Source organism: Homalodisca vitripennis, chromosome 2 (assembly GCF_021130785.1).
Source record: "Homalodisca vitripennis isolate AUS2020 chromosome 2, UT_GWSS_2.1, whole genome shotgun sequence".
NCBI classification, from domain to species: Eukaryota; Metazoa; Arthropoda; class Insecta; order Hemiptera; family Cicadellidae; genus Homalodisca; species Homalodisca vitripennis.
Genome location: NC_060208.1, coordinates 212,490,230 through 212,506,973, shown reverse-complemented (window position 1 = coordinate 212,506,973; position 16,744 = coordinate 212,490,230). Strand labels below are relative to the sequence as shown.

At 34.6% G+C, this 16,744-nt stretch overlaps 1 protein-coding gene across 1 annotated transcript in view; it reads left to right on the top strand.

The window, feature by feature from the left end:
* Positions 1-16,744, top strand: part of LOC124355385 (dystroglycan 1) — a 62,788-nt gene that overhangs the window by 30,856 nt on the left and 15,188 nt on the right. The window contains 12 exon segments of the mRNA XM_046806508.1: positions 339-458; positions 2,758-2,919; positions 3,919-4,206; positions 5,081-5,212; positions 6,347-6,531; positions 7,143-7,286; positions 9,529-9,595; positions 9,598-9,876; positions 10,117-10,344; positions 11,536-11,709; positions 12,705-13,007; positions 14,111-14,208. Of these exon segments, the coding sequence (XP_046662464.1) occupies positions 339-458; positions 2,758-2,919; positions 3,919-4,206; positions 5,081-5,212; positions 6,347-6,531; positions 7,143-7,286; positions 9,529-9,595; positions 9,598-9,876; positions 10,117-10,344; positions 11,536-11,709; positions 12,705-13,007; positions 14,111-14,208 (2,180 nt within the window).

Genomic DNA, 16,744 nt, shown 5'->3' with positions numbered 1-16,744 from the left:
TGCCACATACAGAATGATCAATGCTGATTCAGATTATGCCTTCTAAATAAAAACATACTCATTTTCAGGTGATACTTAATGATTCATATTATTAAATCTGCCACATACAGAATGATCAATGCTGATTCAGATTATGCCTTCTAAATACAAACATACTCATTTTCAGGTGATACTTAATGATTCATACTATTAAATCTGTCACATACAGAATGATCAATGCTGATTCAGATTATGCCTTCTAAATACAAACATACTCATTTTCGGGTGATACTTAATGATTCATACTATTAAATCTGTCACATACAGAATGATCAATGCTGATTCAGATTCTTTTTCAGGAGAAATTAAGTCTGATACCCCAAAGCACGGCAGATGTGCTGACTGACTCAGCAATCATGGCGGGTCCTGGAAATACCAAGAGAAAGTTGGCTGACCATTCCTCAGTTATCCAGTGGCAGGTATTTATTCATTTTCAAATATTTTCTTGTACCATTTTTATCCTTTTAGTGCTATGGCGTCTGGATGATTTTTCTATCCAAAAGTAGTTTAATAAAAACATGTAGACTTTTGGCAAAATATTTTTTTTTTATTATTTGATGTAATATCTTGTTTCATTTTTCTATTGAAAAGAAATAATCAAATAATGGAAATAAAACAATATTTTTTGCGTTATATTTTTTTAATGTATAAAACGAACTTTTGTATTTTATTAATCCTTAACTTTATGTAATTGTACAGCATAGCAAGCAAGACTATCTTCTTCAGATAAATCCCAAAAGTAAATTTGTTCATTTTTAATAACAGTTAGAATTATCTGATGTTAATATTTGTCCTGTGTGGCGTAGTGTGTAAAATGAAGATAAATCATTACTTGGAATTCATCATCATCATCATCATCATCCGACGTTTCCGTTATCACGGGTCGTCGTACACAGCCTCCTCCACTTTTGTCTGTCATTCCAGGTCTCCTCTTCCTCCACCTGTATTTTCTGTAGTCCCCTTCTCTCTATGTCTTTCCACACTTGGTCCTCCCATCTTCCTCTCGGTCTTCCTCTTGGTCTTCTTCCTCTTTCCTCCCTCTCCAGTGCTATTCTGGGCATTCTATTATCTCCCATCCTCTTCACATGCCCCATCCACTGTATTCTTCTTCTTTCCATTGTCTCTTGCAGTGAAACTACCTTCAAACTTTCTCTGGTTATTTCGTTCCTTATTCTATCTCTTCTTATAGTCTTCTGTATCCCTCTTAAAAATCTCATTTCTGCAGCTTGCAATCTGCTTAAATCATTTTTAGTCCACGTCCACGTCTCTGCTCCATATAATAAAATTGGTTGGAAATAAGATTTATACATCAATACTTTTGATTCTTTCCCAGTGTTCCAACTCCACACAATCTTCTTCACCATATTGAAAAACTTTCCACTCTTCCATATTCTGTTTCCTATATCTTCTCTTATTGTGCCCCTATCTGTTATGATACTTCCTAAATAACAGAATTCCTTCACCTTTTCAAGTCTTTTTTCTTCAACTAACACTCCTTTGTTATTTCCTTCCCTTCTCTCTACTTTCATTACTTTACATTTTTGTATGTTCATCTCTAAACCATATTTCTTCGCCACTTTTGCCCATTTGTTCAACTCTCGTTCTAACTCTTCTTCCCTATTTTTCCATATCATGATGTCATCTGCATATGATATTGTCTTAAGTTCTTCTGCTCCTCTGTTTCCTTGTACTTCTAGAATAATTTCATCCATTATAATATTGAAAAGGAAAGGTGACAATATGCTTCCCTGCCTTACTCCTCTCTCTGTTTTAAAAGTTTCCGTATATTTTACTTCAATTCTTACCCTGTTTTTACATATGCCGTACAGGTTCTTTACCTGTACTTGGAATTATACTACGTAAATTCTAAAAGTTATATTTATAATCTTCGTAATAGTAATTTTGTATTTTGGTCTATCTTCTTGATTTAATAATACATCTTTTGTGATTGCTTGATTTCTTAAAAAAACATTAAAACACTAACGTCACATATAAAACAAAAAGTAACTTGAAGAGTAAATTGAAAAATCTAAAAGATGATCCAAAATTAACATTAAATCAGGCATATATAAAATAAAATGTGATGACGACAGTAAGAAATACATTGACAGACAAAAAGAAAAATTCATACAAGATTTATTAGCATTGCCTCCACATTAAATTGAACAAAAAAGAAAAAATCTGCAGCAGCACACCACTGTATTAAAACACTAAAATTATTAAAACGTGTTAATACACCAAGCTTTTTAAATGCATGGGAATCCCATTACATAAATCAAGCAAACACAGAATGTAATAAATCAAGAAGATGTACCAGTAAAAAATTCTGTATCACACTGACGAAAAGTACAAAAATGATTTTAAAAATGTACGTAGTGTAATTCCAAGTAATGATTTAGATTAATTTTACACACTACACCACACAGGACAAATTAATATTAAAATCACAGTTATTAAGTAAACAAATGTAGTTTTGTGATATATCGCAAGAAGATAGCCTTGCTATCGAAAGGCCTCATAAAATAAAAAGTTGTTGTGATTGGTTGTTTGTGATTTTTTAAATTAAGTGATTAAATTAAGAAAAGCCAATATAGGCTCCATCTTCATAAGCTAACTACATGTTAAATTCAGTTGTTAGTTGTTACACATTTTCTCAGTTTATAGCTGCATGTTCGTAAACAAACAAGTCCAACATTGAAGGTCAATATGCCATTGCAGGTTGGCTGTGGAGGGAAAGTGTTGCCTAAATACTCGTCCCAAGTACAACAGGTGAAGCATGACGCCTATGACGGCACGCTGGCAGAGGTTCTGCAGTTTCCTGTCATCGGATGGCATCTCACAGTCAGCTCCTCGAATCCGCCATTCAGGCACAGACGGCAGGTACATAATCGTATTATATCTGTAGTTACTTTGTCTACAAATACTACATACTTCTGTTCGTACACATTTTTCTCTAGAAAAGTTAAAACAGTTCTCAGAACCCTTGTTATCTTCTAGGTATTTCCTGTAATTAGTGATTTCCTAAAGTAAATATGAAATATTGCGGTCACTTGTGTAGTAACATCAAATAGTGAGTGGATGATAGCTATAAAAGCTACATTTGTAAGGAATTTTCTTTATCACTGGCTCCTGTAAAAGTTCTTTGAATTTTGTGAGGGTAAGTCTAAAATATTTCAAAAAGTTATTTGTTAAACCCGAAAAAAATGGGAGTTTAGGGTATTGTTAAATAAAAAATTACAGTTTAAAAATATTGTTTTTTGAGTAGTATTTTTTAATACCCTTACAAAATAAATACTCTAAAATAGCTAGGTTTACAAAAAATTGGTAATCAAATATTTACAACTTTTAAAGCAGACACAATATTTGTTTCCATCAATTTCATAATTAATATTGTACCTAGGATAAATCAGAACAACAGTTTACAGCAAAGTCTCTTGATTCACACTGCCAAAATATTTCAAATAGTTATTTGTTATTGTGCGAGACACATCATTGCAAGCCTGGCCATATGGGCAGTTACTGCACCCCACTTCACCTCTTTAGACAAATATTTCATGGTTACTACTAAAACAAATGTCATGGAATTGAGCATAAGATTCATATTACAACATAGATGCTTATTGAGAAAGGGTTGTGGAATCTTGACTTTTGAGCTCTGCTCCACAGGCCTTATAGAATTTAATGGCAACTATTAAATTTAATGAAAATTTTGTTTTAATATTAAATGAATTTACTTGAAACTATTTATGATGTAATGTTTTATAATTCTTGAAGCCTGTGAAATTTTTTTACAAGAAAAGCTTTGAAATTAAAAACAATTGACCATATCAACTATGATTTTCTATTTGCCATTTTGTTTTCAAATCATGATTTTTCTAGGTGGTAGGGTCAGGTGACAGTGAGAACGATCTGGAGGATCTTGATACCCTGGAGGAGGAGATAGTTGCAGTCCCTGCAGAGACTGGTGTTGAGGAGGCGGTTCCCGAATCGAGGGTGGTGCCGATCGCAGCTTCACCAGTGTTTGCTGAGCCATCCACCACCGTGCCCACTGTGGTCCACCCTCACAGACACCACCATGGCGAGCTGCCAGCCTCTATAGAACCCACGTACACCAGTCTCCTCACCAGTCCTGCACCGTTTGCTACCATCATGCCTACACCGACCTACGTAAGTTTCTCTAGGCAACCTGTCTACCATAATTTAATTAGACTGGTTTTAAAAGAATATTTGTATCTTTCTGAGATAAATTTTAAATATTAATTTAATTTATTGTTTTATTTCCATACACTTTAAATTGCTTGGACACTGGTAAATGAACAGAGCTTATTAGCAGGGTCCTATTTTCTATATAAATGTTCAAATTGAAGACAATAATAGTCTCCTCAACTCATGTCACAAATTCACTGTTTGTAAAAATTTGTGTAAAAATGGAATGTGTTTTGTTGAATCAAAATACTGGTAGCACTCAGCAAGTCCAATTTCATTATCTATCACAATATTGTTACATTTGAACAATAATTAGGAACATGGGTGATGCAAAATATAGCATTGTATAGAATTGTGCATATAAGTTCATAATCAATATTAGCTGTACAACTAGAATAACAATGTAGCTAATATTTAAATTGCTATTTATGTAGGATTCAAATGTAATAATATTTATTCATAAGAGTTGTAAAAAAACAAAGAAAAGGAAATTGTAGAAATATCACAATACCTGAAATTAGCTTTATAGTATAGATTGGTATAAATGTCAATGTAGCAATAGTTCTTTATACTTATTGAAAAGAATTAGCTATTATTTAATACATAGACAGATTAGAAAATATAATGTCAAATTTGTAATTGTGTGAAGAAATGGGATGAAATGTGTGACCAAAGTTAAGAATGGGATGTGTTAACACCCAGAGGTTACAGTGGGTAAAACTACAACACAATACATCTAGTTTTATAGTTGTTAACCACCTCAAAATGGTAATGGATTATATATACACATTTTAGTATAGAGATACTCAGTAACTCACCAATGATCTGTTGCCAGGACCCGGAGAGGCCTGCTGTGTTCCCCACACTTCTAGTCACTGCTAGTCAAGTAGAAGAGTTCTCTGTGGCACCGACTCCGGTTGTAAGTCAAGTGGAGCCATCCGTCACTCCAGAAATGCCAACCCCTCAGGTAATAATAACCCTACTCTGGCATTAAACTTGACCTAACCTAATGTTAACGTAACCTAACCTTAACCTAGCCTAGCCTAACCTAACCTAACCTTAGCATAACCTAACCTTAATGTAACCTAACCTTAATGTAACCTAATCTAACATGAACCTTAATATGACCTAACCTAACAAGAATACCTAACCTCCAATTGTGTCTTGTTTTGCTTTGGACAAACTATTCATTGACTTTTTAACAACAATTTCAATAATGGTAGCCAATAACAAATTTGTTTGTGTGACTGATTTTTGGGTTAAAGAATTAGAAAAGCTGTTGAAATGCAGATTGATATACAGGGTGTTCAGATAAGGATGTCCCAAACTTCTGTGGCTAACAGGTACACTTGCTCAAGCCGGAAGCAAGAAACATTTGTCAGTTGAGAGGCATCAGCTGTTGTGAAATGTTTGTTGCTCCTGGCTTGTGCAAGTATACCTTTAGAGTGGTTGAGCTTGGTTTTGCGTTGACTGATTGCTTTGAAGAAATACCACTGGAATTGTAATAAAAATTGCAAAATAGATGATATCTTGTAATTTTTTGTAATACTGGTATTTTTCCGGTATTCGAGTTTAAACATTTATGACCCATGCCAGTATTTTAATATTAAAGCAAATCCCACAGTTATTTTGATAAGTTTTCCTCTTTTTATTACAGTCTATATGCAAAGTGTGGTATCTATAGCTTTACTAGTTTAGAGATAAAATTGTTTTGTAAAAGCTTTGTAATGGAGAGGCTAGCGACATACAATTTTTTATTTGAAATGTAGTATCAGCCACAGTAGTTTGTGTTGTAAAAAAACATCTTTTACAATAGGAACTTTTCTTGTAATGGTATTTATTTGTAAAAAGTGAATTCTCTGTATGGATTTTTATAAAAATTACCTCAATTAAAGGTGAAGTTGTATATTTAGATGAATTTAAATCCTTAACTTCTCTTCAGATTGTCAATTTGTTCATGGAAAATCTTATTTTATGGCCCAACTTTTTTATTTTAAACATTTACTTTTACTTTATCTGACTGTGACCACATTATGTCCTGGACTCTGAAATAGTCCTGACTCTGTAGATCTTTGACAAGTACTCTTTTGCCTGTGAACAGGAGACAGACCCTCAGGTGGTGGAGAGTTCTTCGGAACAGTCCTCGACCGAGGCCCTGACGACAGCTCCTCCTCCATTGGAGGCCACAACGAAACAGACAGTGGAAGTTGTCACTGCAGAAAACACTCCTCCTACCATAAACTTCAAACTCCCCAGACAGGCTATCACTGCTGGTAAACCCTTCAGGTATGACTAACTTCCAAAGTGCTTGGTCATTTACATTTATACACAACATCCACAAGATCATATCAGACTAGCATGAAATCGCTTGCAGATACTAGTAAGAATGTCATTATTGAACATTTTTTTGAAATTTATATTCTTGACTTTTAAGGTTTTTGTAACGAAAGGTATTTTTTTATGCTGAAATAAAACACCTTTAAGAGCCAACTGTGCGTGATTTTAGCTCCGAAGGAACAACATTAACCCTAAAAGAACATTTACGTCCTTATTTGTGATTTAAGAGAGACGTCTCATTTTAAGATGTATTTAATACACATCAATATGATTTTTAGTGTTAGAAATTTTTGTTATAGTTGTAAAGAAAAAAATTCATACTTGTGTTTTTATTAAACAGGCAACTCAAAACGTTACAAGAAAAAGTAAAAAGCGTATTAATTATAATTTATAAAATAATCAAAGCACTGAAGTGCATAGTTTGTAAAATTTGTTTTTATAAAAAAATTTAGGTGGTGTTTAAAATATGTAATACTGTTTTTAAATATTTTGCTTTAAGCATTTTTGTTCTACTACATTATTTGTCACCAAAGTAAGACATTTTACCTGCGTCTTGACAGGTATGTGATACCGGAGGATGTGTTCTCGGATTTAGAAGATGGCAATACTCGAAAGCTACACCTCACACTCAAGACTCAAGAAGGATCTCCTGTTCACTACTCTTGGATACACTTTAATCCTGAGAACCAGGAAGTTATTGCTCTGTAAGTCATACCAGAAAGTTATTTTATTCAGCTGATTGATTATTTGAAAAAGATTTTCAAGATATTCATAGGAGTGTAATCATGTGTAGTAAAAACTACAATTTGGTCTTATGCTTTGTCTCAGAAATTTTATGTTTAAAATATAAGTTGTGGCAAAATGATTATAACTAGAGATGTGTCATAGCCGATCTCAATCAAAGATCCTGATTCGAGAATCGATCGACAGGGTCCGGCAATTGAATTTGCAGAAACTCCTCATTCATTATCGGCTGATCAGTAGTACTTCAATTACTGGTTATTTAAACATTTTTGTCATACTTTGTATTTGAAAAAAGGCAGATAGATAGCCTTATTAATAAATAAGTTACGAGTTTTTAAATAATATTTTGTATCAAAAATACCAATATTGCACGCTGTCTCAGACTTTCACTCCTGGAATCTGGGTCTCCCAGATACTAGTCACTGCAATAAAATAAAGGTGAACTGGAGCTAAATTCAATATTCAGATTGAATCAACCCTTCCTACCATACTACGTCATGTGTAGAAAACTCGGTTGCTTCACAGTACTTCGAGATCTTGTCAGAAACACTCTATTGCACTCAATTGTGCACCTGATGAGACAATGAGACTACCACTTTACCTATTTATAGGTATCTCTGATGTCAAAACAATGACACTGTTCATTTTGAGCTTCTTCGTTTTCGACTTTCTTTAGATCTCTTCAGACGATCATAACTCCAGATTCCAGCAGTCAAGGTCTGAGATAGCGTCAGATACCAGATGCTGCAATAAAAGGAAAGTGAACTTGAGCTAAATTCAACATTCAAAAAGCAGTAGAATATTAAACAATTCAGAAATACGTAGTAACAGTTACATTAAATCTGAGATCAATTTATAAATCCAAGTAATTTTTCTCAAAATCGATATTTTAGTTTTGAGTGGTATACAAAATGTGTGCTTCAATGAATGTACTGTATACTTCACTTGTTCTAAAAAAAATGTGCCTTATGGCAAAAGACCAGACCCACTAGGACTAGGAAGATTTTGAGCGTGAATATCACTAGGCTGGTGCGTAGACATTCTATATTGAAAAACTATCTGTTCTTGTGTTTGGTCTTAATCCGTAGAGCGGAGCATATGGATACATCCGTACCGAAGGAACCACGCTACTCACGGCGTACAGAATTATCTGTATTATCTTATTTAAGTTTATTGTGATTAAAATTCATGAAAAGTGTGTATGAATGCGTTGATTTCTGACTGCCGGGAAGTGAAGTGGAATGTGCCGCGCCAAAAATAAATCAACAGCCGGTGCTTTTCTTTTATCGTCGTTTAGTTTGAGAAATGCTAACTCTAGAATGCGTCTGGCAGTACTAGTATATGTCATCATGCAAATACTAGTAAATGACATAAAGTTTGGCAATACAGAATAAAAGAAATTTAACGCACACCAATTGTATCCGGCAGACCAGATACATATTATTTTCAGTGCTTTAAGGGTTAAGTGTAAATTACATTTCAAACTCAGCACACAAATGTTTATGATGCAAAAACCTTTTTATTTGTTATGGAATAACCATAAATGGCCTTCTTCAGGAAACAATTCTTTCTTCAGATAGAATAATTAAGGAATGGACCCTCTGAGCGTACTCTAAAGAGGGAAAATTGAAGATGTTTTAATACTGTGGTAGCTATTTTGTCGAAGGCACTCTGTGAGGACGCTTGTGAGTTTGAGTATCTGCCACAACACACTCAAGAACCATTTTAGAGCAATGATGCAGTGAGGAAGAAAGCTCTCCTTATTCTGTACGGAATCCTTTGACATTGTACTATTCATATGCTTTAGAATATATTATTCCTAAATATATAAAAGGTTATTTTTTAAAAGATTTTTGTTCGGAGGTATAAGAGAGACTGGTCACTAGTAAGATACTATGTATCTATTTAGAAGCTACCTATATTGGAGGAGTGGGATTGCAAAACATGGGACATAATCCACAATCTGTATCTCTAGATCCACACTTAGAATGGACTAACCAAACGATTATCTTTCCTCTTTTGAAGTTGAATGGTTTGATTTTCTTTGTCGTCTGCATAATAGTACACATAAATGCTCTAGTGTTGCTTCTTCCACTTCCTCCACCTGTCCTTTTTGGCCTTTGCCACAGTAAATATAAAAAGTACTTGTGTGTAAGAGATTCGGCTTCCGATTTCTTAAGTAAAAATTTGTTTGGTGTTGAGGCCGCTGGAGGAACACGTGTCGCGGTGGGCGTTCACACTGGAAGCTCGGGATGCCGAGGGGCTGGCGGTGTGAACGATACACTGGAGTTGAATGTGCAAAACCACAAGGCGCGACGGACAGTGACACACGCACTGACCTTGGACTTGGCTCTGCAGAGCACTCCAGCACCGGTGGAGTGGCAGTTAGCAGCAGTGGAACGGTTGGCGGCACTGTACGGTGACCATGACACGGCACTGATAACTGTGCTGGGTGTCACACCTCAGGATGATCCCATCACCTTTACCTGGACAAATGATTCGCTGCCGAGGAACCACTGTCCACGGGAGCAGATTGACAACTTACTACGGGTATGTCACCATTAAACTGCTAGTAACTATTAGAGCTGATAATATAACAGATATATTAATATATCAAGATGTTAATATTTGTAGGCATTGCTTTAATATGTCCGAAGGCTCAAACATTAGTACCCAAAGGGTTAACTATATGTTGCTTTTCTAAATATATCTGTACTATCCACGCATAAAAAACCAATTGTCACTACGAACTCGAGCAGTATTTAATGAATGTGGGTGTCTGTTCGGCAGGTACTAAGGGCCAATGAGGACGGCAAGCCGACAGATGCTGTGCGGAATCTGTTGTCGCCCCAGATCACTGTGGTGAGAGTGTCGTGGGTGGGACGAGGCACCTGTGAGACTGCTCCTGCCCCAAAGCCTCTGCCTCCCTCCACCCAGAACTTCTCCCCAATCCCTCGCAACCAGGTGGATCTGCTCAATGCCACACTGGGACAGTTGCTGGTTTACACTGTACCCGAGGTTAGTATTCCATCTCATTTGTACAAATATACATGCTCCATACCTCGCAACCAGGTGGATCTGCTCAATGCCACACTGGGGCAGTTGCTGGTTTACACCGTACCCGAGGTTAGTATTCCATCTCATTTGTACAAATATACATGCTCCATACCTCGCAACCAGGTGGATCTGCTCAATGCCACACTGGGACAGTTGGTGGTTTACACTGTACCCGAGGTTGGTATTCCATCTCATTTATATGAATATACATGCTCCAACCTCCGCAACCAGGTGGATCTGCTCAATGCCACACTGGAACAGTTTCTGGTTTACACGAGTAATAAATCATTACCTAAAGTCTGTAATCTCTCAAGAAGATGGGAACTAGCTTACCAATGGGTAACAAAATCAAGAAATCCTCCAAACCTAAACCTCAGATAAGTCCCTCCCTCCACTCCCTTCAGCAGACTAACAGTTTTGATGGATATTTAATATAGTACTCATTACAGGCCTAAAGTGATAACAGTGTCTATAAAAAGTGAATTGGCTGCTTCCAACATTAAATCTACAATCCAAAGTGAATGGACTACTAGAATGTTCTCTACTGGTTGTACAAGATTGAAGTGTAATTGAAAATTTCCAAATATGTGTAAAATATGTATACTTTTATGTGTTCTTTTAATCAGTGGACTCTAGAAGATAGTTTTCAAGGTAATTGTGCTGATCTCCCTATCAACTAATAACAATCACTGGCTTGTTAATTATTTCAAATGTATACACTGTCAGGTAAACTAGCTATTGCTGACTGAAATATTATCTTTGTGATATCTGGTTAATAGGTCCATAGTGTGACTAGGTAGCTGAAAATGTATTGAAATATCCTTTTTACATTACATTTTTCCTCTATGTCATTTAACATTCTACCTTAGTTCATCTAAATATAGCTTGCATTATATAATAATTTATAAATAATAGTTGCAATTTTTAACACAACATATTTGTGGTAATATACACAGTTAAATTAACTCGGTATATGTAAATCAGTAAAATTAAGTAAATCTAACAATTTTATTCGATTTTAATATCTTACCCCACAATTTTATAATCAATTAAAACACTCTCTCAGGCCAAACTTCTTTCTTTTTCTCTAACGTAATTTTTTCAAAGCATGTATAAAATATGTAACATAATCAAGTTTGTTTCTTTGCAAAGGACACTTTCTATGACCCGGAGGACGGCAGCACTCGCAACATGAAACTGTCACTGCTCAACATGGACCGCTCGCCCATCGGCTCCACACACTGGCTGCAGTTTGACATCAAGAATCAGGAGTTCTATGGCATTCCAATGGCCGTCTTCGACATTGGCAGGAGGGAGTACCAACTGGTCAGGCAACAACTTCCAAATTTTACTTATTTCATTAAAAAAATTATTTATAGACCCTAAACAGTCTTTAACTGTGGGAAATTTTAATGTTTCTAGTTTCTACAATATATACAGATGTTGAAATGATGTAAAGAGTTCATTTTGACCATTTGTGAATCTCTTCAGAAGAACGTGACTCCATTCTAGGAGTCAAGTTTATGAAAGCGTCGGATTCCAGATGCCGCATTAAGAGGAAGGTGAATTGGAGTAAACTCCACATTCACATTTAATCAAACCTTCCCACCATAGCTGCGTTATGTGTAGAAAACTCAGTTGCTCCACCATGCTTAGTAGAGATGGTGTCTAAAACATCGTAGTGCACTCAATTGTGCACCTGATGAGACAATGAGAATATCTCTTCACCTAAATTACACTATATTTTGTAGTCTAGGTGTCTCTGATGTTGAAACAATGTAAGGAGTTCATTTTGAGCTTTATCGTCACCAACTTTTTTTGGATCTGTACTAAGAGGAAGGTGAACTGAATCTAACTTCAACATTGACAGTATAATTTAATTGTAAGAAATATTGATGTCTTAACATCATTTATAGTTTTGTGAGCGGATGTTCTTACATCTATTGAGGAGCTCTTGCTGATTTCGTTATTTATAATTATTTTAAATAAAATAATTGATTTATTTGGTAAAGTCTATTTGCTAATCAGTTGATCAAACTATTTTTGAAATTATTATATTAATCTGTTATTATTAACATTTCCTAACAGTTTAATATTGTTGTCAATTAAGAAATTGGTTTGTGATTAGAAATTAAATATATATTACCTTCCTTAAATGACATGCGGTAGTTCTACAGATTTTTTTAATACGATTTTAATTTAGTTACAACTATTGTATACTTGCATTTGTTTGGCAGTATTGTAGAAAATAAATTAAATATTTCACTGCAAAGTGTAAAATAACCGTAAAATGATTTTAAAATTTATCCTGTATGTTGCAGGTTTGCAAAGACAGTGGAGGTTTGACGGCGTATGACGGTTTGGTAGTTGTGGTCCACCCGCCGGCCAAGACACTGTACAATGTGGAGTTTAGCATGACCTTGGACATCGAACACGATACTTTCGCGTACAACCCGGCGATGAAACGCCACTTTGTCGAGCGACTAGCAGAACTCTTCGGTGATAGAAACGCCAGTGCCATCGTGCTCAGTGGGGTGTCAGCGAACCCCACACACATTGTGTGGCACAATCGCTCCTTGCCCACGGACAAGTGTCCGGATGAAGAGATTAAGCACCTCAGACAGGTCAGTTGTGGAAGCTAACTTACTGTATGTAATACAGAAATATTAACCCTTCGCACACCACTAATAAATCCATTAACTTTCCTATAACGCCAAGAAAGGCTTGTGGACATTCAAATGTTGTTAATAGTTTTTTATATTATTGCTAGTTATTCAGGAAAGACCTACAAGTTTTAATTTTGCAATACACTGGTGATGCCAATAATTGGTGTTTTAAGTAGACAAATTACTTCACCAGTGTTCATACCCATGTCTTGGCAACAATTTTGAGTTTTTACATGGAAATATGGACTTAATTTACTGGCTAAATATTCTTAATTTTTTTTCTCTCTTAGGACAAAAAGATTATAAATTGCACTTAGTACTATAAGGACCTTTGCACTGCTTCCTGAGTGACAGGATATTCAGGATGGGTAAAGTTGGAGGTAGAGGCCACCTCCTATTGAGATCCATGAGGAAAGATTTAGTGCACTATTCTCAAAGTCATGTCCCCTCGAAAGAAGGGGAGGCCAGCTCTGAACCAGCCTCTACAGTCAAAGCAGGCAGGGGGTGGCACACGCTTGTTGAGGCTAGCAAGAACCTCTGACACTTAGGGAATGAGCCCCACCAACTCCATCAGTCATCTCCCACAGTAGACTAGACCTGTAGAATTATCCTCACACCTCAGAATCTCATCATTTGCGGTTATTGATGTGCCGCTCCTGGACATCCATAAGGTTGCCCAAATTTAAGTGACACATCGGTTTTTGCTGTGCCCAGTGGTAGGTTCAACTGGAAGGTATAAACCAGCCAGAAGTGATCTTTACTGGGTCGATTTATATTCTTAGTTACAATCCAATATAAAAAGCATTGAAGTGATTTTTAAAACATTCAGAGAAAAAGCTAAATAATTGAAATAAACCAGAAAACAAAAATATTTTAAGGCACTGTACTGTTGCTGTATATCGATTAACTGGGATGAAATGTTGTTCTCCGTTTTTAATCTGGCATGTTTACTGATCTAATTTAAGTTTTGAGTGTTTATCGTAGTTGGAAAATGTCAAATGAAAGATACTAAAGTTGGTAGATGGTTTAACAGATTAAACTTTATTCTGTAATGGTTTCAGATTCTTCTGGGTGACAACGACAGAGTGTCAGTCCAGGTGAATACAGTCCTCGGTCCGGAGTTCCCTGTGACGCAAGCCTCACTCATTCCCACTGCCAGGTATATCTTCAAGAATTAGTTAACCGAATGTGAAATTATTCCTAAATATCTACTACTTGAATCTTGAATCTACTAGGAGTGTTAAATTTTGTTGAGTAATTGAGGACCATTTACTTTTTACTAACTGACAGAAGCTTCTCAGCTGTAGCACTGTAACAGTTTAAAACAAAATAGTTTTACACAACTTGGGTAAGTAAACTGACTACCAAGAATCAAGAATCAAGAATCAAGAATTTTATTGTCGTTAAGCACATGGCAATAGACAAAGTCAAATAAAATACAGTTTCATCTAATACAATTTCTACAAAAAAAAAAATATATATATACATGTGCAAAATAAATAAACAGTTAATAAACATTATTTATATTTTACATAAGGTCTAGAAATTTATTATATATTTAAGCATCTTCCTAAAGAGTAAATATCTTGACTGTTTAATAAACATAGACATAAATATATATCTATATAAATAAATAGATAACACATAGACATTAAAATTACAAAATAAATTAAAAAACAAGATGACATTTAAAAATACAGTTAAAATCTTAAAGTACTAATATCACAGGCCAAAAATCACTAACAGAGTAAAAGGCAATTTCTTTCAACCATTTTGACAGAAATAAATTTAAATCTGCTAAGGTTTACAGACCATGCTTCTTTTGGTAACTTATTAAATAATTTTATTTTCATAAACACATGGCTTTTTTTTGATTTTTTCTAGTTTTATAGAAATACAATCAAGTAAGTAGTTTTGTCTAGTATTATAGGTGTGAACTTCATTTCTAAAATTATAATTATTTAAGTTTTCCTTAACACTAACTAAGCTAAAATATATGTACATACATGGAAGAGTCATTATCTGGAATTCTTTAAAATATGGAACACATGATTCTCTACCTGAGATATTTGCCATTATCCTAATAGCTTTTTTTTTGCCATTTGAACACTTTTAGTGATTGTGAGCTGTTGCCCCAAAGTGTTATTCCATATAATAAATGGGAATTAAAGAAGGCATAGTAAGCAGCAACTAACATTGGGAAAACTACACAATTTTTTAGTTTTCTTAATAAATAAGTAACTCTAGATAGTTTTATACACAATTGATTTATTTGACATTCCCAGCTAAGCCTACTATCTAGATATAATCCTAATAGTTTAACAGGTTTAGTACCTTCATTTATAAGTTTATTCAATGAGAAAACAATATTTTTCAGTTTTACTACTGTTTACAAGTAGCCCGTTGACTTTGAACCATTCCTGAGCTGCTATCATTGAATTATTTTCTTCTAACAATAACCATTCAAATCTTTACTTTGATTTCAGAAGAGTGGTGTCATCGGCATATAGTACTGCTTTACATGGCACATTGAATGAAAAATCATTCACAGCAACTATAAATAGAAAAGGACCCAGAACAGATCCTTGCGGTACCCCAACTTGAATTGTTTTAAAATCAGATAGTTCCAAGCCTGTTACAACCATTTGTTTTCTATTACTTAAGTAAGAGGGAAATTAACTGTAGTTCAGAATCTCTAACTCCATAGCTATTGAATTTACTTACAATCAGTTCATGAGAGATGGAGTCAAATGCTTTTGTGAGATCTATTAAAGTTGCAGACAACAAAAATTTATTTTCAAAATTCTCTAAAACGTTTTTCTACTATTGCTTCTATGGCTTTGGTTTGTGTTTAAGTTTGGAAGAAACCCAAATTGATCTTTACATAATAAATTATTATTGTAAAAATATAAACTTAGTTGGTCCTTTACACAACTTTCAAAAAACCTTACTAAATATAGGTACCAAAGAGATTGGCCGATAACTGGAAGGATGTGATTTCTCACCCTTTTTTATAAATTGGAATGACTTTGGTCACTTTTTAATGCTTCAGGAAAGACACCATATTCCAACATCATATTGAACAAAAAAAGTTAATGGGTCTACAAGTACATCGATTATTTCTTTTAAAAGTTTGTTAGAGAACCCATAATAATCTTCACTTTGGGACGAACTTAACTTTGAGACACACTTTAACACCTTAGTGTTATCAATGCTTTGCCACTTAAAAACAACTGACCCCACCGTTACAACTTAAAATATAATCATCAACAAAACTCAATTGCTAAAACATTATTTGTTGGTGTAAGTGAAACAGAGTTATAAAATAGTCATTAAAATCATTAGTATTAACAGGTACTTCTTGACTAACTTTAGAACGGTTGGTCTCAAGCTTTTATAATATTCCAAGCAGCTTTACATTTATTCTTAGAATTCTTTATATATTCGTCATTCGCAGATATTTTGCCTTCTAAAATTTTAGCCTTATATAATTTTTTTGCTTCATTATAAACGTTTTTATGCAGTTGTTCACTTTCTCCCCTACCGATAACTTATATCTATCATATAAGGTAACAATAAAATCTCTAAATTTTTTTAACTCTGGTGTTGAACCATGTGATTTTTGGCCTTTTAAATTTACTTTTTTTTATTTTTTTAGTTTTACAGCATTCTTCAAGAGAAGTTGTCAAAATTAA